This window comes from Choloepus didactylus, chromosome 27 (assembly GCF_015220235.1).
Source record: "Choloepus didactylus isolate mChoDid1 chromosome 27, mChoDid1.pri, whole genome shotgun sequence".
NCBI lineage: Eukaryota > Metazoa > Chordata > Mammalia > Pilosa > Megalonychidae > Choloepus > Choloepus didactylus.
In genome coordinates this window covers 13084492-13107867 of record NC_051333.1, presented here as the reverse complement: position 1 = coordinate 13107867, position 23376 = coordinate 13084492, and the positions used below count along the sequence as shown (strand labels likewise).

Genomic DNA, 23376 nt, shown 5'->3' with positions numbered 1-23376 from the left:
CCCGCCCGCGGCCGCGGCATCCGGCCATCCCGGCCCCACCGGCCCCACCCTCGGAGAACCCAGCATCCCGACCCCCACTCTGCCCCCCAGAGCCAGGTGTCTTGGCCACCTCTGATACGGGGACCTGGGAGTCCTGAGACGAAAAGGGGATTGGGGATGGGGGCCTCTCACCTCTAATGAAACTTTCAGAAGGGCCCCGACCGGTTTGGGGAGCTGGGCAAGGGGAGGGGGGTGCCCTGAGCTGAGTCAGAGACCCTCCCAGAGGGAGGGGAAAATGTGCCCCCCCTACACTTTGCTATGTGGTTGAGGGCATAGGTTAAAGGTCTCAGCCAGACCTTTCCTCTCTGGGCAAAAACAGGAAAGAACTGGTATGGTAGAAGGGATTATTTCATGTCAGGAGCTGTTCTAAACACTTTATGAATGTTAATTTCATTTCACTCTCACAGCAGCCGTTGGACAAAGGGATTACTATTGCCATTTTACAGTTGGGGAAACTGAGGCTGCAGGGGCCGGATGTGCCCAAGGTCTGCACACAATGTAAATGTTAGCACCAGATTCACTCTCTAGGAAGCTCGTGTTCTTTACCATTATGCCTACTATCACCCCAAGCCAGGAAGTGCCTGAAAGATCATTCCACATGATAGCAACAGTAATAGCTAACGCTAGGACAAGCTTTCCATGCAAGCACCCTATTATTATTTCCATATTACAGATAAAGGACACTGAGCCCCAAAGAGGTGAAGCACCTTATCCTGGGTCTCGCAGCGAGAAGGATTTAAACTCAAATCAGTCTTTAATCCGAGGACATGAGGAGCCCTGCCCCAGATGTCTGTGTTTGCTTCTGATCTGGCAAGTTAAAAAATGTGCTCCTTCCAGACTCACTTGGTCCCACTGCCCTGGCCTCTCGAGCAGACCAGAACTAACCCCAGTCACCCGGGTCCAGAAACTCAGCCGTTTTCCTACAGGAAATCAGACAGAAGTCAGATTCACAGCACAAATTCAAAAAACGTTTTATTAAGAAGCTGGGGAAGGCGAGAAATGGGAGAGTGTGGGTGGTGACGCCACCTCTCCCCTCACCCCACCTACTGCATTTTTAACGGACATGAGCACCCTGCCGAGAAGTGTGTCAGGAAGGGGGGTTCTGGATCCCACAGCGCATGTTGGCTGGAACAGCAAATTCTGAAAGGAAGAGACCAAGGTTGAAACTAAGGGGCCCAGGCAGATCCCCTGTGCCCCACTAGGGACCCAGAAACCTAAGACCCATCTTTTTTAGGGGACTCACAATTCTGGCCCCACTCCCCTCCCCACTCAGACCCATGAATCCAGGCCCCCAGCCCCACCTCCCTCTGGACCCAGGAGTCCCAGCAACCGATGGCTCACCTATTTGCATAGGCTTGGGCAAGTTCAGGTTGGCCATGACCTTGACAAACTCCTCACAGCTGAGGGTGAAGCGGGGGTTCAGAGTCCGCTCCTCCTCCACGGTGGACACCGTAAGCCCTAGTGGCCAAGGGAGGGGGAGGAAAGTCCACATGTCCAGGGGTCAGGCCTCTAGAGACTACATTTCCCAGGAGGCCTTGGGGACCCAGAATGCCCCTGAGATTGTGGTCCCTCCTCAAGGGGCACTATGGGAGATGTAGTTTCCAACAGTTCCCTAAGAACTACAAGGAGGTCCTAGGGAAACCCAGGCCCTCCAGGATTCTAGGAGCTGTTGTTTCTACATCCACACACAGTGTATCTAATACGTGATCTTTTTGGCCAAAGGAATTTCTGGGAATTGTAGTCTCCATGCTCCCCAAGGATTATGGGAGTTTGGTGCCCTCTCTCAAATAGTAAGTTATATAAACCCCACACCTCCTCCAGGAAGCCCTCACCATGGTAATCATGAGCAGGGTAGATCAGACAGTCACCCGGAAGTGTGAAGATCTTTTCATGGACCGAGCGGTACAAGGTCTTAGCACAGCCTGGGAAGGAAAGTTCAGAGGTCAGGGGATCAACAGGACAGAAGAAGCCCCCTAACCCCTTCCCTGGGGAAAAGTATGGGAGGATATAATCACTGGAGCTATACCTTCTCCCTCATCTGTCAATACCCCTCTGTCTGGGTAGAGAAGAAGGAGAGGGAAGGGCATTTTAGGCAGGTGGAACAGCATATACAAAGACTTGAGGAATGGTGAGAAATTCAGCGTGGCTGCTGGAATGACCCCTCGGGGCTCAAGGAGTTGTGACCTCACCCTGGGGATTCCAAGCAAGGGTTCTGGGTGAGGAAGTGGGCTGGAAGGTCAGAAACTAAAGACATGAGGCCAAGGGAGGAGACTGGAGCCAGGCTTCCAACAAGAATTTCTGAGTCCTAAGTTGGGACAGGGGCAAACTTCTCTGGAACATTCTTCCGCCTTTCATTTCAGCCTAACATCTTGGAGTTCATGACTGTGTTGGGAGTGGATGGATGGGAGACTGGATGCCTCAGAGAGAAAAAGACAGCGATGGAGATGGAGAGATAAGGAAAGCAGGAAGAGGAAGCAAGAGGCAGCCTAGGGGCCTGGCTGCCCACTGCAGCTCCTCACGGCTACTGTTTTTTCTCTCTCATCCAGCCCTGCCCTCCTCCCCACAAAGCAGCTAAACCCTCCGAATCTAATGTCAACGCGACATCCACACACCTACTCAAAGGGCAGGTAACCCCTGAGATTCTGAAACTGAACTCCATTCCCCCTGCTAAACTTCTCATTCTAACTTCCCTGGCAGCTAAACTAGCAGCTAAACCACTGAATCTAACAACTTCCCAGCAGCTAAATCCTGGAATCTAACTCCTCACACACATACGCCCAGTGGTTAAATTCTACATGGTGGTTTTTTAAACTATGTTCACAAATTCCTTGCTATTTCTCTCCTTAAAATGTGAGGCTTAATTCCTCTCACCTTTGAATTAGTGGTCTGGACTCAGCGACTTGCTCCTAATAAATAGGATATTGCAGAAATGATGGAGTTTGGGGGCTAGATCATTAAAAAAAAAAAAAAAATTGGTGCCTGTCTGTCTGTCTGCCTGTCTCTGGTCACTCTCTGGGAGAACCCAGTGGCCATGTTGTAAGGACACTAACAACCCTGTGGCAATGGCCACGCAACGAGGAACTGAGACCTCCTGGCAATAGCCAGCGCTAACCTGCTAACCATGAAAATGAGCCACCTTGTAAGCTGATCCACCAGCCCCAGTAAAACCTTCTGGTGAATGAAAACCAGGCTGACAGCTTGACTGCAACTTCATGAGAGACTCTGAGCAAGAACCACCCAGCTGAGCCATTTCCAGATTCCTAACACTCAGAAACTGTGAGATAATAAATGCTAATCATTGTTTTAAGCCACTATCTTTCAGAGTAATTTGTTATACGGCAATAGATAACTAATACACCCTGAATCTAACTCTCCCCATCTCCAGCAACTAAACCTCTTGAATCTAATCCTGACCCCCTAGAAATCTAATGTTCATTCATTCATTCTTGCAACAGATACTTAAAACCCCGGCACACACATAACTATATTAAGATTCTGGGCTGGGAAAGGGGCCAGTGACCTCGCTGGAAGTCCGTCCTCCCACATCCGCGGATGAGCAGGGCATCTCCAGTGAAGGCCATGCTGTGGTCGTTCAGGACGAAGGTGACACAGCCTGGGGTGTGGCCAGGGCTGGCCCGGGTCTCCAAGGCCTGGCAGGGAGGGGGCGTACAGAGAGTCACCAGCAAGCCCACCGCTCTGTCCTCATGGTAGACTGGCCCCACAAGTCCCACCCCATCCCAGCATCACATCTAGATAAACCTGTCGAAAAAAATTTTAGATTCCCAAGCTCAAAACTTATACCAGAGTAAACTCCAAATGGATTAGAGATGAATGCAAAAAAAAAAAAAAAAAAAAAAAAAAAAAAAAAAAAAAAAGTCATAAAACTATGGCAACAATAACAAAAAAAACACAAATGTGAATATCTGATCTCTGGTTAGGGAAGAACATTCAAAGGTGATCCTTAAAGTCACAAATCATTAAAGCCAAGATCGATGGCTTGACTTTAAAGAAATTTAAAGTTGCTAAATGGCAACAACATCAAAAACAAAAATTAAAGCAAACCAGTAAGCTGAGAAATTATATTTGTTCCACATATATATATAATACACAGGGGTCAATATACTTAATATATAAGCAGATCTTGCAAATCAACAAGAAACAAGCATGCTAATATAAAATGGAATACTAATTAAAGATGATGGTGAAAAAAAGTTAATTGTGCTTTAATACTTAATGACAGGAAAAGATGCTTACTATGTAGTAGTACAAAAAAAATAGACACCAGTATCTTGTACAGTATGATTCTTTTAAAATTATTCATTTTAACTGTAAATATATACTTTAGTCTTCAGGCTTTTCCTATATCATCCTACTTATTTTTACAGTGCACAAGTAGTTTGTAATTAAAAAGAAAAAAAATTCAGGATAAATTAAAGATAAAAACATTTTAAAAACATAAAAATACTAGAAAAATATAGAAGGATACTGATGTAGATATAGACAGACAACACACACACAATCTTGAGGTAGGGAAGGTTTTTCTAAGCATGATAGGAAATTCAGAGGCTATAAAGAAAAATAGTGACAAATGTGACCACATTCAAAATTTTAACTTCATTATTAGCAAAACAAAAATTTCACAAAGTTAAAAAACAATAAAAACTCAGAGACAATATTAGCTGCACATATAACAAACTATTATAAAATGTTGATAGCCATAATATATAAACAGCTCCTAAGCATAAATAAGAATGCCTGGGCAGGGAGTGGGGTGAATGAGTAAAAGAAAAGAACAGGCAATTCATGGAAGGTGAAACAGAAATAGTCAAAAAACATCTGAAAACATGAATTAATCTCCCTTAAAAGGAAGGGTGGTCTTTCATGAACTAGAGCAAATGTACAACCCTTGTGCTGGTTTGAATCTGCTATGTACCCCACAAAAGCCATGTTCTTTTAATCCAATCTTGAGGGTGCAGACTTATTTGGGTGGGACATTTTATTAGATTATTTCCATGGAGATGTGATCCCACCCATTCAAGGTGGGTCTTAATTAGTTTACTGGAGTCCTTAATAGAGCTCAGAGCTGACACAGACCCAGATGCTTGCACATGAAGCCCAAAGTTTGTCCTGGAGAAACTAAGAGAGGATCCCCAGATGCTTAGATAGAAACACCCTGGGAGAAACAAGCAAGGACGCACAGGAGCTGAGAAAGAGAAGCCAAGATAGAAGCCCAGAGACATTCTGGAGAAAGCCATTTTGAAACTGGAGCCTGGGAGAGAAGGACAAGTAGATGTTGCCATGTGCCCTTCCATCTGACAGAGGAATACTGGATGCCATCGGCCTTTCTTCAGTGAAGGTATCCTCTAGTCGATGCCTTAGTTTGGACACTTTTATAGCCTTAGAGCTGTAAATTTGTAACTAATAATTCTCCCTCCTCCCCCCCTTTATAAAAGCCAATCCATTTCAGGTATTTTGCATTCCAGCTGCTTTAGCAAACTGGAACAACACTATTACAAGGAATTAATAATAGAGGGGTATATGAGGAAAATGCGCCTATTGCAAACTGTGGACTATAGTTAACAGTAATATTTTAAAACTCTTTCATCAACAGTAACAAATGTGCTACACCAATACAATGGGTCAATAATAGTGGGGGATGAGGAGTATGGGGGATTGGGGTTTCCTTTTTTATTTTTATTTCTTTTCTGGAGTAATGAAAATGTTCTAAAATTGTATGCACAACTATGTGATGATACGGCGAGGCACTGATTGTAGACTTCGGATGGGTTGTATGGTATGTGAATATATCTTAACAGACTTGCATTTAAAAATATATGTTGTTCACTCATCGATTCCTGAGTTTGAGAAAATTCATGTAGGATATCATCATCTGAAGACTCATAGTCTGAGATTTCATTTATACCATCAATTTCACCATCATTTGAGTCTAGAATGCTGCTTTGTTACTTTGCATTCATCTTCTGAATCATCTAATAATTATGAATCATTTTCCTCTGTAAATTTTCTTCTCTTTGCCAGTATGAGCAGAAAACAAGAAATTCTGCATTCACAACTGTGTTCGATGAAAGCTTAAAGCAGACCAATCTCCATTCTTCTTTTATGTCATCTTAAAAGATAATGATGTGATATTTTTGTCATTTCCATATGAAAATTGAAGGATGATGCAATAGTGATGATTTATTTCACTGTTGCATCTTCCTAGATGATTCCCTTATGTTTCTGTTTTCTTATGAATTTAGTCTTAGCATTGTTGAAAATAACTAATGAGAACTGAGAAAATAATTCTTAGGAGGATAAAATATCAAAATACTTCTTAGTGTATCTTAGATTTATAAAACAAAGGTCCAAGGGACCCACATGGTAATTGTGAGATAGAATAAATTTTATTCCATTTAAAGTACATAAGTAAATTTTTTCTTTTGTTCTTTTAAACACCTTTCAGAAAGAATAAAAGAATAAATATCATGGAATATCAATCCTTAAAAAAAAAAAAAGACAAAGGAAGGGAGGGATGGAGGAAGTTAAATTTTGAAAGCCCTATCAGACTGGTGACTGTCAAGAGCTGCTCACGGCATTTGAAGCAACCTCTTTTGTTTCCTGGGTGTAGGTATAATTCTCTATAGCTACTTTGGAGGGCAAGTTAGCAGTATCTATCAGCGTCTCAAATGTGCACTTTATGACCCTCAAAGCCACTTCTAGGATTCTGCCATTAAGAATCCCTGACAAACACGCATAAAAATGCCCATAAAGGACGTCCTTGTTGTCTACATCCCCACACTCAGCTCAGGGAACAAGAGTAAGAAAAAATATATTTACCTAATGATCCAACATCACTACATGTGTATGTTTGCATGCATTATTTAGTCTAGCTCCTCCACCAGTCAGCATCCTTGTCTAGGTCAGTCATCTGCTGCTCATGAAAGGATATCATGTGACATCCCATTACCCATCCCCCGAGATCCATTCTGCCCTTTCTCCTGCTCTCAGATCCCTAATTTGGTTCTGGGATGAATATACCCAGTCAGCCATGTACTCTCCCAGCCTTCCTGGTAGCTTGGGTGGCCCCTGACCCAGTTCTCTGGCCAATGATATTTCAATAGATGTCTCCTCAGGATTTCTGGGAAAGCTTTTTACTTCCTGATAAAAGAGACTGGTGCCTCCCCTTTCCCCTTCCTCTGGCTCTGAACATGAGATGTGATTGCTGCAGCTGCAGCAGCAACCTTGCAGCCATGAAGGAAAGGCCAAGAGAATCCCATTAACAATACTGCTGCCACGTCAAAGGCAGCAAATGGCTTCTTCCAGATTTCTACTTATAGGAGAAAATTAAAGTGAGGTATGCGAAGGGGAAGTGGTGGGAAATAATATCAGAGAGGGAATGGAGGGCTCAGATCCAACAGGGGAGAATGAAGGCATGGGAAGTTTTGAGCCCAGAGAGACCAGATCAGTAAACTATTTTTTAAATTAAGCACTGATTTTTAAGATGGAGCAGACACTGCAGTATGGGGGAAAGGAGTGATCTTTTTAATAGAGGTCTGGGTTGACTGGATACCCACTTTGAAAAGAAAAAATTTATGTGGGCTCCTGTCTTACATTATGCACAAAAATGAATCTGAGATGGTTTCATTTTTCACATAAATGTGAAAGATAAAACAACAAAGCTTTTAGAGAAAAAATATAGAATAACTTTGTAACCTTTGAGTTGGCAAAGGTTTCTTCAGCATAAAAAGTGTTACTCATAAAAGCAAGAACAGATACATTGGACTATACTAAAATTTAAAACTTCTGTTCATCAAAATGCACCATTAAGAAAGTAAAAAAGTAGCTCTCTGGAGTGGGAAAAGATATTCACAAACATTTATCCAATAAAGTTCTTGAATCCAGAATATATAAAGAACACCTACAAATCAGTAAGACAATCTAACAGAAAACTTGGTAAAAAGTGGGACAACACTTTGCAAAAGAGGATATCCAAATGGAACAAATATATGAAAAGGTGCCCAACTTCATTTGTTATCAAAGAAATAAAAGTAAAGCTACTATACACTATGTAACACCAGAATGGCTAAAACTTGAAAAATATCAAGTTTGGCAGGAATGTGAAGCAATCGGAACTTTCATATACCATGGTGTAAGCTATTCGTTGGTTTGTACTAAAGCTACACATACCTGTGACTCACTCCTAGGTGTACACCCAACAGGAATGCATCTGTCTAGTCACCGAGTCAGGTACTAGAATGTTGCTGGCAGTATGATTTGTAATAGCTGAAAACCGGGGAGTCCCTGCATGCCCAACAACAGCAGAATGGATAAATAAATTGCAGTTTATTCACGTAATGAAATACCATACAGAGTGAGAATGAACAAACCATAACTACACACAACAACACGGATGTGTCTCCTAGACAAGACGATGAGCAAAAGAAACCAGGTACAATAGAGTGGTGTGGAGTGAAGTGGAATGGAATGGAATGGAACGGCATAGAATGGAGTGGACAAGAATGAAGTAGGTGAGAGTGGAATGGAATGGAGCACAGGGAGTGAGGAGTGAGGAGGAATGGAGTGGAGTGGAGTAGACTGAATGGAGCAAAGTGGAGTGGAAGGAGTGGAGTGGAGTAGACTGTAAAGTGGAGTGGAAGGAGTGGAGCGGAAAGGACGGGAATGGAGTAGAGTAGAGTGGAGTGGAAGGGAATGGAATGAGATGGAAAATATCAGAGTGCCTGGTACATAGTAAGGATAGATATTGGTTCACAAAGCTGAAGTTTCAGTTCTGCGTAAAGAGGTAAAATATTTGTCTCTTGGAGAGGGCGAATGGAACAGTGGTTAAGAGCAGTTTCTGCAGACAGATGGCACGGGTTCTAATCTTGGTTCTACTACTAGCTGTGTGGCCTTGGACAGGTTATTTTGCTTCTCTGGGCCTGACTGATGATTTGTAAAAGGGGGACAATAATTGTACCCACCGCATAGGGCTGTTATAAAGATTAAATTATTTTAGGTATGTAAAGCAATTGGGAAAATGCCTGGCACATAAGCACTATATAATAAAAATAAATAATAACATTTAAAATTTTGAGAAAACACAATCTAGTAGAACCACAAAGCCTCTGGGTTCAAATCCTGGCTCAGTTACTTTGTTGTTGTGTGATTTTTTGGCAAGTCATGTTCCCCCTCTCAGTCTCAGCTTCTTGATCTGTAAAACAGGAAAAGCAATCTGATCTCATCTCACCATTTGGTTATAAAGGTGCAGTAAGATCTATTTGTCAGAAAAGACACACTGGAAGCCCACAGGCTGGATTCAGCCTACAAAATGGTTTGTTTAAACTGTTCAGTAGTTATTAGAAGTCTGAATTCCTCGTCTATTCTTAAAAAGTGGGAGACTTCTCAAAAATGTATATTTGTAGCTTCTAATTTTTTCAAAACAGAGGAAGACTTGGAAGCAGACTATACTTCCAAACATGAATAATCCACGTGGACAGTGCAGTGACTGTCCCTCACAAATGGGGCATGTACCCTGAAATCTGCCACAGGCCCCCACCGCTCCCTGCTACCTGGCACCAAATGTCAGCTCCTGCCTCTCATCCTGCTTGGGCACTTGGCTCTCCCAGCATACAGTTAGAGTTAGAAGGGAAATAAAACATTTCCTATAACCATATCTCTATCAGAAGTGAGAAATCAAAAGGAAGACTTGCAAAAGCCATATTTCAAGAAAAAAAAAATAAAGAACATATTCCTCTGTGGAAATAAATCACAGCAGTGTCAAGAGCAAACATTTTTTTGTCAGGAGCTAACCAGGTGCTAGTCCCTGCTCTAAGCACTCCCCATGGTTTCATTCATTCACTCCTCATAATTCCCAAGAGGTACCATCATTGCGCCCATTTTCCAGATGGGGACACTGAGGCTCAGAGAGGGGAAATACTTTTCCCAGTCATGCAGCCAGGAAGTGGCAGAACTCTTCATCACCTGTCAGCCCCTGTGGCACCCGTGTGGCAGGGCTAGATTAATCATTGCTATTATTTTCTGTATCATCAGTAAGGAGAGCATGTAGAGGGGTTATGATGGGACTCTGGTCTTCCTTGGACACTGAGGAGGAAAGAAGCAGGTTCTTTCAGGGATGGGCAGGAGGGGCACCACAGCCATTTGTTCCAACTCTCCCTCTATCGGAGCTGGGTTCCTGAAGTCGACCTGCCCAAGTTTGAACACAAGTTCCCAAGTCTCCATCAACTGACGAGTGGATAAACACGCTGTGGTATATACATATGACGAAATATTACGCAGTTGTAAGATGGAATAAAGTCGTGATGCATGCAACAATGTGGATGAACCCTGAGGACATTATGTTGAGTGAAAGAAGCCAGAAAACAAAAGAACAAATACTGCATGGTCTCACTAATATGAACTAACTATAATGAGCAAACTCTCAGAGTTAAAGTTGAGAACACAGGTTATCGGGAGATAGAAAGAGGGTAGAGACTGGGCATTCTGAAGGAGTACAGAATGTTTAACAAAAGTGATTGTAAAGATCCAAAAATAGATAGCACAATACTGTGTGATGGTAGCACAATATTGTGAGTACAACGAACAAAGCTGAGTGTGAGTATGGTGGAAAGAGGAAGGCTGGGGGCATGTATGACACCAGAAGGAAAGACAGAGTATAAAAACTGGGATTGTTTAACTTAGCAAAACCTGGAGTGGATAATGATGGTGATTAACGTTCAAAGATAAGAATGTTTTTACATGAGGGGGAACAAATGAATGTGACCATTGCAAGATGTTAAAAATGGGATGGTATATGGAAAAAATAATAATAAATCCAAATAAGCATCTATAGTCAACAATAACATTGTAATATTCTTTCATTAAGTGTAACAAAGGCAATATACCAAAGCTAAAAGTCAGTAAGGGGGGATATAAGGGAGGGATATGGAATTCTTTTTTTCTCTCTCTTTTTTCTTTCTCCCCTTTTTTTTTCCTTTTCTTTCTCTTCTTTCTTTGGGGAAGAAATGGAAATGTTCACATATAGATTGTGGTTGTGAATGCATAACTATGTGATTACACTGGGAACCACTGATTGTACACTTAGGATGGATTGTAACAGGGTGTGAATAAAACTTTAAAAATAAACAGAAAGATACAAGAGCTGGAGAAGATGTGGAGAGAGAGAGAGACGTACCTATTCACTGTGAGTAGGGCAGTAGATCAGCGCAGTCCCTCTGGAGAGCAGCGTGGTGATTCCACAGGAGGCTAAGAATAGGGTTGTCATATGATCCTGCAACCCTTTATTAGGTATATACTTGGGAGAACTGAGCAGGGACACAATAGACATCTGCACACTGGTGTTTATGGTGGCAGTATTCAAGATTGCCAATGGATGGAGGTGGCCTAAGGGTACATGGACTGAGGAATGGAAGGGTGAACTGTGGTATACACATACAATGGACTATTGAGCAGCTGCAAGAAGGAATGAAGTTTTGGGGCATGCAACTAGGTGAATGAACCTTGAGGACATTATGTTGAGTGAAATAAGCCAGAAGCAAAAAGGCAAATATTGTATACTCTCACTAATATAAACCAACTATAATGAGCAAACTCTGAGAATTGAATTTGAGAGCATAGGATAACAGGAGATAGAAACAGGATGGGATTGGGCAATCAATGATTAAGGAGTACAGAATGTTCAAAAAGGCTCATTGGAAGGGTTCCTAGAGTGTAAGCTCTTACAGCAGTCACATTTATTCCTGAGTTTTAATTATGATTTCTAAATTCTGAGATGCTGTACTTTTTGTGTATAACCTGCTAGTTCCCTGGAAACTGGGTACCTGTGTGACACCTGAGACTCAGAGTTAGAATTCTGGAGCTCTGAATGTCAGCATTACTCCATACAGCAACTGTTCAAGAAGCGAAAAAGAGATCAGACTTCAATGACAGATGAGAATGACGCTGATCTGGTTAGGATTAAGGTGAATCAGAATACAGGGTAAAGAATGATATAGTCTATATTTTAAAATTCCAAATTCTGTGAGATACCAAAGGAAGAGATTTTTACTTTGTTCAAATTTAAATTTTCTGTAGCACACTATCTAATCTAACTTCTTTGGTCAGTGTATTGAAACAACCTAATTAACATGGAATCTAGAATAGGGAATGAGATCCTGTTGCTCTATACAGGTTAATGTAATACCCTGATAATTTGGGGCAGAAAATAAAAATGTATTTGCAAAGTCCCCCTGAGGAACTGGAGAAAAAAATGTGGACCTATTAAATTTTCCCACCTGGGGGATTCCTGATATTCTTGATGTCCTTTATATCCTGTTCCATGCTCTTCTTGATGTCCTTTATATCCCGTGCCATGGTCTCATCATTCATCTTTTTTGATTAGTTGCTCTAAGTACTGTATTTCTTCTGATCTTTTGATTTGGGTGCTTGGGCTTGGGTTACCCATATCTTCTGGTTTTTTCATATGCTTTAAAATTTTCTGTTGTTTTTGGTCTCTTGGCATTTGCTTAACTTAGTAGGGTTCTTTTAGGATTTGTAGACCAATTGAAATCCTTATCTCTAATTTGTCAGGTCTACAGCTTCGTGGAGTACACTTTCTCTAACTAACCAGCAGGTGGCGTCCATGAGCCACCTGTTCCCCTCAAGCCAGTTCTCCCCCGCTTTGCCTCTGTGGTGAGTGGGGGAGTAAGTCTTATGGGGTCCAGTTGGTGTACCAAGCTTGCGTGTGTAGTTGGTGTTGCCCGCCCTGTATAAGGGGCGTGTTTCTGGGCAGTCAGGGAGGGGGGCGGCTCTAACAACCAAATCTCCCTGGTGTTCCTGGAGTTTTAAAGCTGCTGCGATAGTCTAATCCTTCAGTTCAGTCCTGCCACAGTTTGTCTCTGCCACTGACCCACAAGTCCTTGGTATTGATGTATGGCTCCTGAGACTTGCAAGTGGGCCCCTCTTCCAGGCCGTGCACCCTGGGTCCTCTGTTGAGGGATGACTGTGCTATGTCACAGGTGAGTGCCGTCCCCCCAGGGCAGTTCTGGGCTGCTGGGCTGTGTAGGGAGGCTCCCAGTCTGCTGAAATGATGGCTGAATGGGGCTTTGTTAATTCACACTGCTCCACCTTCCCAACTCTGGGACAACCAGCTGAGGGTGCAGGGAAGGCTAATGTCCATGCCCAATTTTGTGGTGTATGCGTGTTATTGGAAGCACTTCCGTCACACTGGGTTGTCTGGGGCAGCTCTGGGCTATGGGGCCGGTGACGGGCAGGAGTGTTTCCTGTCCACCAGGATGGTGGCTGTGAGCGGACACCCCCCTTTTCTTGGGAAGTTGTGGTGTTTACTGAATTTTCTCAGCCACTGAATTATTGCCTTTTGTCTCAGAGCTCTCTTAGTTCTGCTCTTGACTTGACCTGCCCAAATTGCAAGTCTTTGAGGCTTTCTGTATTGGGCTTCTTAGAGTAATGGTTTTAGAAAATGAAAAAAAGATTAAAAAAAAGAAAAAAAAAAGGGCCCTCTGGGCAGATCTAATGCGTTATTGAAATGCTAAAAGACAAAGCAATTAGGGCTATTAAGGAAAGATCCAGGGGGCAGAGAGATCAGTCTTTCTTTGGGTTTTGCAAATGAGCCTGTGGGGCCTGAGCTCTGTCCTTCCCCTTTCCATGTTCACCAGAACTCCAAAAAGCATCCGCTTTTATTTTGGAGTTTTTCGTGCTGTTTTTTTGCTATGCCTGTCTCCTCTCTCTGCTGGGCTGGCTGCTCTCAGATTCTCTGGTGGCTGGTCTCAGTCTATCTATGGTTGGAGTTTGGATCAGTAGAATGAGTTTCCAATAAGAGCTGCCACTGCAGTTCTCCCTTCTCCTTCTCGGAGCTGACAGCCCCTCCTCCCACGGGACTGAGCCTGGCAGGGAGGGGTGCGGGTCCCCTGGCCACAAAAACTTACAGATTTCGCTGATCTCAGCAGTTCCACGTTTTCATGAGTGTTGTATGAAGTATGACCAAAGTCAGATTGCTCTGTGGTGTCCAGTCCACGCAGTTCCTGGCTTTCTACCTACTTCCCTGGAGGAGTAACTAACACATACACCTCACCAATCTGCCATCTTGCCCCGCCCCCCTTGATATCCCTGATATTCTCTTAAGCACTAGGGAATCCCAATTTAATAAGTCAAGCCCTCAATCTTGGGGCTTGCCCTTCTGAAACTTATTCCTACAAAGGAGAAGCTAAGCCTACTTACAATTATGCTTAAGAGTCACCTCCAGAGACCCTCTTTTGCTGCTCAGATGTGGTCTCTCTCTCTGAGCAAATCTGCAAATAAACTCACTACCCTCCCCCCATGTGGGACATGACTCTCAGGGGTGTAAGTCTCCCTGGCCACTTGGGACATGAGCCTGGCCCTGGCATCGTGGGATTGAGAATGCCTTCTTGCCCAAAAGGAAGGGGGAAAGAAATGAAATAAAGTTTCAGTGGCTAAGAGATTTCAAATAGAATTGAGAGGTCATTCTGGAGCTTATTCTTATGCAAGCTTCAACCAGATATTGCAAATTGCCACAGTATGCCAAACCCTAACCAATAATATTCCTGAAAATCCTAAAGAATACCCTGGGCTCTATCTAAGACTTTATAAAAGTATTACTTAGTAAGTTTATTTTTGCAAAAACTTAAGACCTCCAGATCGTTCCTATGCCAGATAAGCCCTGAAACCCAGAGGTACCAGTTTCTCCAAGAACATCATCTAGTTTCATTCCTCCACTCATAATGCCAACACCCCTTTCCAGGAAGAACCTAAAATGGTCACTGACCAGATATCCCTGAAGATTGAGAGAATGATCAAATGAGAGGGAAGAGGTATAACTGAGAAATCAGGATTCGACAATTGATTATGACTACTGACACATCATACAGATATTTCTTTTTAGTTTTTAGTGTATCAGAATAGCCAGAAGGAAATACCTGAAATTGTTCAACTGTAATCCAGTAGACTTGATCTTTGATAATGATTGTTTAACTAAATAGGTTTTATCATGTGACCATGTGATTGTGAAAACCTTGTGACTGATACTCCCTTTATCCAGTATATGGGCAAATGAGTAATAAAACAAAGACATGCATGGAAAAAAAAAAATAATAGGTCAGGAATATGGGGAAAAAATGCCCCATGTACACTATGGACAATAGTAATAGTACCACTTTAATAGTCTTTCATCAATTATAACAAACGTAGATACTGTTAAAAAAAAATAAACAGTAGAATTACAAAAAAAGTGTTATCAATTGTAACAAATTTTCCACACCAATGCAAGTGGTGATGATGGGGTGTTGTAAGGGGATCCTGTATTTTTTGCATGTTTGTTGTATAAACCACAACTTCTCTAATAAAATTTTTTTTTAAATCCTTTGAGATAACTGCCAAGAAAACATATTTCCAGAGATTAGCACAATGCCTGTGGTGAAGCACTCAACATTTGTTGTCTATTATTAAATTATTATTATTAAACACTACAAAAAATATCTAACATCTACTTCCAGTTTATAGGAAAGAGAGGTTTTAGAACAAGTTCAATGACACCACAAGGAAATGATCAGACATATCTAGAATGTAGGACCACATACAAGACAACAGGCCTGGAAGCTTCAAAAGTCAATGTCATGGGGTGGGGGGTGGGATGGAAAGAGTTTGAAATGGTTCTAGATTAAAAGAGAGTAAATACCCCTATAGGTGGGACATGACTCCCAGGGGAGTGAATCTCTCTGGCAACATGGGACACGACTCCCAGGAGTAAGTCTGGCCCTGGCATCGAGGGATTGAACATGTCCACTTGACCAAAAGGGGGAAAAAGAAAGGTAACAAAATAAGGTTATAGCCGCTAAGAGATCTCAAATAAAGTTGAGAGCTATCCTGGAGGTTTCTCTTATGCAAGCTCCAGCTAGACATCCCAAATGGCCACAGTATGCCACGCCCTTACCAACAGTAGTCCCGAATTACCTAGGTCCCTATCTGAGATTCTATAAAAGACACTACGTTTTATCTCTCAGAAACTTAAATCCACCAGAGTGTTCCTTTGCCAGACAAGTCCTAAAATCCAGAGGCAACAGCCTCTTTAAGATAATCAACCAGATGCAGCCCCCTTCCCCATATGGTTGATCCCCCTTTCAATATGAACAAGTTAGGGTGGTCACTGCCTAGACACCCCTGAAGATTGAGAAAGCAATTAAACAAGAGGAAGGGGTAGCAACAGACAAGATAGGATTTCACAAAGGATTAAGAACACTGAAACTTTATATAATATATATATGTATATATTTAGATGATAGGGTTTTGGAATAGCTAGAAGGAAATGACTGAAATGGTGGAATTGTAACCTTTAACAGTTATTCTTTGAAATAGCTATTTATTGAATTGTACTTTGAAAGTTTTCACCTTTCTTAATAAGCACTGTATTTCACAATAAGGAAAGAACTGAAACTGTGGAGCTATAACCCATAACAATTTTTGAAATTACCTATATAACTGCTTGTTGACCTGTACATCGAAAGTTAACACCCTTCTTATATATGTCATATTTTACAATAGTGGAAATAACTGAAATGGTGGAACTGTAACCCATAACATTCTTTGAAATTTGTTCTCTACTTGTTAAATCATACTTTGAAAGTTATCACTGTTATGTATATACTTTAAAGTTCACAATAAAAATGCATTAAAAGAGAGAGTAAATAGGCATAACATAAATGCCATGCATTTACTTCAATTGTATCCTGGTTCCTGTAAAAAAGATTCCTGGGACGATTGGAGAAATTCAAACTTGGGCTGGATATTTAATGACCTTATAGAATTATTGTGAATGGTATTAGATGTGACAGAGTTATTATGGTTTGGTAGAAAAGTGGTTCTCAAAGTGTAAGCAAGTGAACCCTGAGGGTCTGTGAGATCAAAACTATTTTCATAATAGTTTTCACTCTCCTCCTTCACTCTCATTGTCCCACAAGGAGTCCGTGGAATTTTCCAGAGGCCCCACGATGTGTGAGGACATCATTGCTCTGATCACCAATGTGTACGTGTGTATTCTTGCATTTGAACATTTCTTAGTTCTGATTTGGTAATACAGCAAAAACTGATAAAAAATTTAAAATAACGAAAGAAATAAAGAAAAAAAAACTGATAAATAGAACCCACATACATAAAAGCTTCTTAGCGTCCTCAATAATTTTTAAGAGTGTTAAGGGTCCTGAGACCAAAAGGTTTGAGAGTTTAGAACTACCGATATAGGAGAACATGCTTATTTTTCAGGAAAATTCTTTAGGGAGGAAATGTCTGCAAGGCACTTTTGAATGTTCAGGAAGAGAAAAGTATATATGGAACGAGAGAGAAAAAAAGTAACTACAGCCAAGTGTCAGCCTCTGGTGAATCTAGATGAAGGGATGAGGGTATTAATTATTAAGTACTATTATTCCGACTAACTGCAGATTTGAAAATATTCCAAATAAAAAGTTGCCATTAGGGGGCACCTAAAATCTTGATCTAACTCAGCCTCAACCGTTCCTGCAACTTGCTGAGTGATCTCCCCAACTGCAGAATATTTCGACTCGGACTCTTGCATGCCAGCAGCTCAACCGCCTAACCCTGCACTCTTTCAACAAATTAATTCTTCCTTTCCCATGTTGCATCAAATACGTGACACGTCCCCATATCTGTTCTTTCACCAATTTCCCGCTGCAGCTAACTCTTCTTAAACTATGTCGCATTGGTAAAACCTCAGCGTGAGACAACTCACTAGTCGTGCACTTCCCATGACCTCACTGCCCCCGGTGGCAATTAATTCCTCGGCTTCTCCAGTTGATTCCAGTCCATTGCTCCAAAGTACTTCATCTTGGATAGTCACCCGCAGTTTTTATGCCCTCTAAGCTCTACAAGCGGAAATGTAATTTTCCATTGTTGCTAAGTACTCTGAACCTCTATCAGCTAAACCTTCTTCCTTTCTTTTGTAAAGGAAACATTTTTAAAACATTATTTGTTTCTATTTAGGGGAAAGTATACTGATATCTGCCAGTTATTTTGAGACGCAATCAAAAATTAAAATGAATGGAGATGTACACTGTAAAATTTTTTGAAGGTTTCTGCATGCTTGAAAATTTTCACAATAAAATATTGGAGGAAAAAAGACCTGTTCCACAATTCAAATTTTAATTCCATGTAGAAGAAAGCCCTGACACACAAATGTGTACATGAGGATCACCTGTGGAGCTTTTAAAACATGATTGTATAAAAGTGTAGCTTATGAGGGATGACAATGTGATTGGGAAAGCCATGTGAATCACACTCCCCTATGTCCAGTGTGTGGATGGATGAGTAGAAAAATGGGGGCAAAAAAAAAAAAAAAAAAAGCACCCAGTGATCTTTTTTACTTTAATTGTTCCTTTTCACTTTAATTTTTACTCTTATTACTTCTGTGTGTGTGTGGTAATGAAAATGTTCAAAAATTAACTTTGGTTATGGATGCACAAGCATATGGTGGTACTGTGAACAACTGATAGTATGCTTTGTATGACTGTGTGGTATGCAAATATATCTCAATAAAATTGAATTATTTAAAAAAAAACATACTGATTCCCTGTGTGCCCCTTAATCAATAAGAACCTCTTGGGTGGGAACTGGAAAATCAGTATTTTGATCAGTATTTCTCTATATCAGCATATTAACAGACAATCCTAACTTTCTGAATCTGCCATCCTGTCATGGGAGCTAAAATGTTCAATTCTCAATCATTGGTCATTAAAAAGAAGACTCCTTTTAAAATGAAACCGTTTAAATTTGGCCCGCTCTGAGTATAAAATATACAATTGGTTTAGAAAGCTGTTCAGCAGTTTCTCATAAAGTTAAACATCTGTTGACTTAATGACTCAGCAAGTCCACCCCTTGGAATTGAGTGTACACGTTCACCAAGAGATTTGTACAAGACTCTTCATAGCAGTGCTATTCATAAGAGCCGGACAATGGAAACAACCCAATGCCCACCAACAGAAGAATGGATAAAAAAAACTGCAGTATATTTGTGCAGTGTACTGCTACATAGCAGGGGTTGGAAAACTCTGGCCCCTGGGCCAAATTTGGCCTGCCACCTGTTGGATGGCCTGAGAGCTAAGAATGGTTTTTATAGTTTTAGCTAGTTTGGGGAAAAAATCAAAATAAGAATAACATTCCATGACACATGAAAATCATATGAAATCCAAATTTCAGTTCCACAAATAAAGCTTTATGGGAACACAGCCATGCTCATTTGTTTACAAATTGTCTCTAGCTGCTTTTGCACTGCAACATATGATAGAGACCATATGGCCACAAAACCAAAAATGTTTACTATCTGGCCCTTTACAGAAAAAGTTTGCAATGCCTGCTATCTAGCAATGAGAGGGAATGAACTACAACTACATACAACACAGAGGAAACTCAAAAACATTATATCGAGTAGAAGAAGCTGGAACAAAAGGGCACTAACTATACAATTCCTGCTTATACAATGTTGTTTATAAAGTCCAGAAGAGACAAAAGCAATCTTTGGTGAAATAAGTCAATGGGGATATCATTGACCAGGAAAGGACATGAGGACGCCTCTGGGGTGAGGGGCATGTTTTATATCTGGATCTGAGTGGTGGATCCTCAAGGATAAACACACATAAAAATGTATGAAGCTGCACAGGTAAATATGTGCACTTTCCATGCTTAACGATGTGTATGTCACAACTCAATTTTTAAAAGCAGGATGGAAAACAAGGGGGAGAGAAAATCAGCCCATCTCCAAATGTTTCTAAAGGACTGAGAAACCAAAAACAAAACACTGAATAATCATAAAGACAGATAATAGCAAGTGCTGATGAGGATGTGGAGAAATTGGAAACTTCATACACTGCTGGTGGGAATGTAAAATGGTACAGGAAAGGTTTGGCATTCCTCAAACAGTTAAGCGTAGTTACTATATGATCCAGCAATTCCACTCCTAGGTCTATACCCAAGAGAAATGAAAATATGTCCACACAAAAGCTTGTACACACATGTCCATAGCAGCATTAGTGAAAAGAGCCAAAAAGTGAAAATAACAAAATGCCTACCAATGGATAAATAAAATGTGGCCTATCCATACAACAGAATATTATTCAGCAACAAAGAGAAATGAAGTACCGGTATATGCTTCAATATGATGAACCTTGAAAACATTCATGCTAAGTAAAAGCAACCAGTCACAAAGGACCATATACTATATGATTCCATTTATATGAAATGTCCAGAATAGGCGAATTTATAAAAACAGAAAGTAGATTGGTGGTTGTTTAGGACTGGGAGGAAAATGGGGGTTGGGGAGTGAGGGCTAAGGGGCACAGGGGATTCTTTTTGGGGTAATGAATATATTCTAAAATTGATTGTGGTGATGGATGCACAGCTCTGTGAATATACTAAAAGTAACAGGTGAATTGTATGGTATGGAAATTGTATCAATAAAGCTGTTTAAAAACAACAGTGAAGCAAAATTTACCACAGCTGGACCCCTGGATATTCATTCACACAGTTTAGCAAAGAGCTCTAACCCTTCTAACATACCTCTCAATCCACGAAATACTTGTTAGCCCCCGATGCCTTGTTTATTCATCTACCATGTATTTTTTTCACCGGCTTCCATAAAAAGGCTTGAAGTAAAGCTAAGCCCTCTGATCCCACATGCAGCCCTCACTTCCAGGAAATGCTCTGACTCAGATAAACTACCCTCATTTAGCAAAATCCTCCAACCAGGAGGCCAAATCCTCACCTGACATTCTGTCCCCAAAGTCAGCCAAACGCTCTACACTTTTACCAACTCCGATCAGAAAAAAATGCACAGCCAGCTGTTTCCCCTCCCTCTGAGAACAGCCCGCCCCATATTGCTCAGAGTCACAGTTCCGACCGGAAACTGGCTGATTAAGCCTGTGGCAAAGAGGGGGAAGGAGGCAGGAACCTTCAGACCATGCCCGTGTGAGGCAATAGTGGTCTGGGACTACGGTGTGGCAAGTGAGCGGCCTGGGGGGCAAATTTTAAGGAGGCGTTGCCGGCAGGTGCCAACCCCGCACTTGCACGACCCTGAAAGTGAGCGCCTCCTTAAATTTTGCACCTCAAGTGCCTCGCTTGCCTCACCCTAGCCCTGGCACTGGGCAACAGGAAGCTCCATCGGCAAAGTGAGGCTCTGGGAAGTCAGGGCTGGGTCTCTCCCTCAGACTTGTATGGAGACTGCAGGCCAAAAGCGCTGTCCAAAGTCTTGAGAAACTCCATAAATGCTGTTGACTTAAGGAGCTCCGTCAGAGACACACCTGCCCGAAGCCTCTGGCCCTACTGCCCCACCTGGGTTTACAATCCCCACCTCCAGGGGCCACGGCCCTGGGATCAGCAACCCAGGCCCCTCCACCTGCAGGATTCAGGAGCTCAGGCCCCCAGCCCCTTCCTCCCTTAAGTCCAGGGAGCAGGCTACCACCCTCTCCCCAGGACCCAGCACCCAACTCACGAAGCGGCCGAAGCACAGGGAGTCTCCTTCCTCGATGTGCAGATCAGCCTGGGCCCCACTAAGGCGGGAGATGACAGACTGGCAGCCAGGAAGCAGGGTCCGCAGCAGCCCGGAGCCGGTGATGTGGTCCGCGTGGCAGTGCGTATTCACTGGGAGAGAGGGAGGGAAGCCAGCGCCAGGGGGCATGGAGAGGACCTGGGATTCCCAGCCCCCAGCCCCGTCCTCCCCCGGGGCCTGGAGCGTGGTCCCCGGACTGACCAGCGTACAGCAGCCGCAGGCCCAGCTCCTTAACCAACTGGGCATCCCGAGACGCTGTCTCCAGAACCGGGTCGATCAGAACGGCCTCGCGGGACTCCTTGTCACCCAGCAGGTACGTGTAGGTGCAGCTCGTGGGCTCGAACATCTGGGAAGGACCCAGAAGCCCAGGCCTCGACTTCAGCACCAGAAACAGAAACCGCAGCCCCCTCTTTCCCGCTGCAGTCAGGGGTCCCGGGCCCTGGCAACTTCTTCCCGCAGAACCAAGCAGCCCCAACTTTGTTATACCCCCCCCCCAAACGAGGATCCCCAGCCCCCTCTTCTGTAAAGGACCCAGGAAGTCGGACCCCCAGACCCCATCCGTAAGGTCCAGGCGCCGGGACCCCCAGGTCACTCAGGAGTCCCCGCCTCTGGCTCCGCCTCGGGCCGGGGTCCCGCTCGCGGGTCCATCACCTCGCACCTGCCGCAGGAGGAGGGGGGCGCCCGCCCCGTCGCGCTGGCTGAGCTGTCGCCCCGCCACCCGCGCTGCCGCCCCCGCGCCGCGCAGGAGCCGGGAGCCCATCGCGCCCGCCGCCCGGCTGCAGACTGGGCCCAGGCGGCGCCCGCCGCGGAGTGCTCCGGGGCTGACCCGGGAGGGCGGGGCGGGGGCGGGGCCCGCCTTAAAGGGACCGCCGGCTCCGGGCGCGGAGGGCGGGGCGGGGGCGGGGCCCGCCTTAAAGGGACCGCCGGCTCCGGGCGCGGAGGGCGGGGCGGGGGCGGGGCCCGCCTTAAAGGGACCGCCGGCTCCCGGCGCGGAGGGCGGGGCGTCGCTGCGCGGGGCTGGGGGCGCGGGGAAGGCCGCAGAGACCCAGGAAAGCCCGCAGCCACGCAGAGATGCCCTGTAACCGGGAGAAAGAGAGAACGGGGAGATCCTCGAAGAGCGAGGGAGAGACTCTCGAGACCCCCAGAGATACTCGTGCAGAAACAGAGGGGGAGAGAACATCGGGCGGCAGTGCACTCATAGCCACGGGGCCATTTAATGGGAAAAGAGGATGGTTGGAGAGTCATCGTGTCTTCAGGAACTGTTGGGTGGGTGCCTGGTTCTAAAGTTCATCAGTTAATTAAGCATTTTATCACCCTTCATTACTTCCTGTAAGAAAGGGTTAAGTTTAGCTTTCACATAGAGGCAGCATGGAGTAGGGGAAATGCCGGCAGAACCGGGGTAAACAGGCCCTGTGCTAAAGGGAAGAGAGAGAGAATCTGCGCCAGCTTCTTGTATGGAAAAGTAACCATGATTACTGGAATGTAAAGAGATATGGGGTAAAATCAGAGGCAGGAACTCCCAGCAGGAAATTTAAACGGAATGAACTCTCTCGGATAGGCTGTACAATGCAAAATCTCAAAGAAGGGCTAGTTAACTCTCTCCGATAGGCTGTAACCTCTGTACCCAGCCAATGGGGAAAGAGGGGAGGGATCTGCCTGTTAGGAATAGGAGATTAAAAGATTGCCATGTTCTTCCTCCTGCTCCATAGCCCACCACGTTACTGGCTGTGCGCCCTATCTTGCAAGACCATAAATAAATTCTT

General features: G+C 43.5%; 1 protein-coding gene across 1 annotated transcript; it reads right to left on the bottom strand.

Moving 5' to 3' along the window:
* Positions 1-985: 985 nt before the first annotated feature.
* Positions 986-22429, bottom strand: ETHE1 (ETHE1 persulfide dioxygenase). The gene is made up of 7 exons (XM_037820674.1): positions 22272-22429; positions 21815-21959; positions 21557-21705; positions 3560-3689; positions 1872-1961; positions 1381-1497; positions 986-1179 (listed from the first exon to the last, which is right to left on the bottom strand). The coding sequence occupies exons 1-7, from the start codon at positions 22371-22373 to the stop codon at positions 1127-1129; spliced, it is 786 nt and encodes a 261-aa protein (XP_037676602.1). The 5' UTR covers positions 22374-22429; the 3' UTR covers positions 986-1126.
* Positions 22430-23376: the final 947 nt, after the last annotated feature.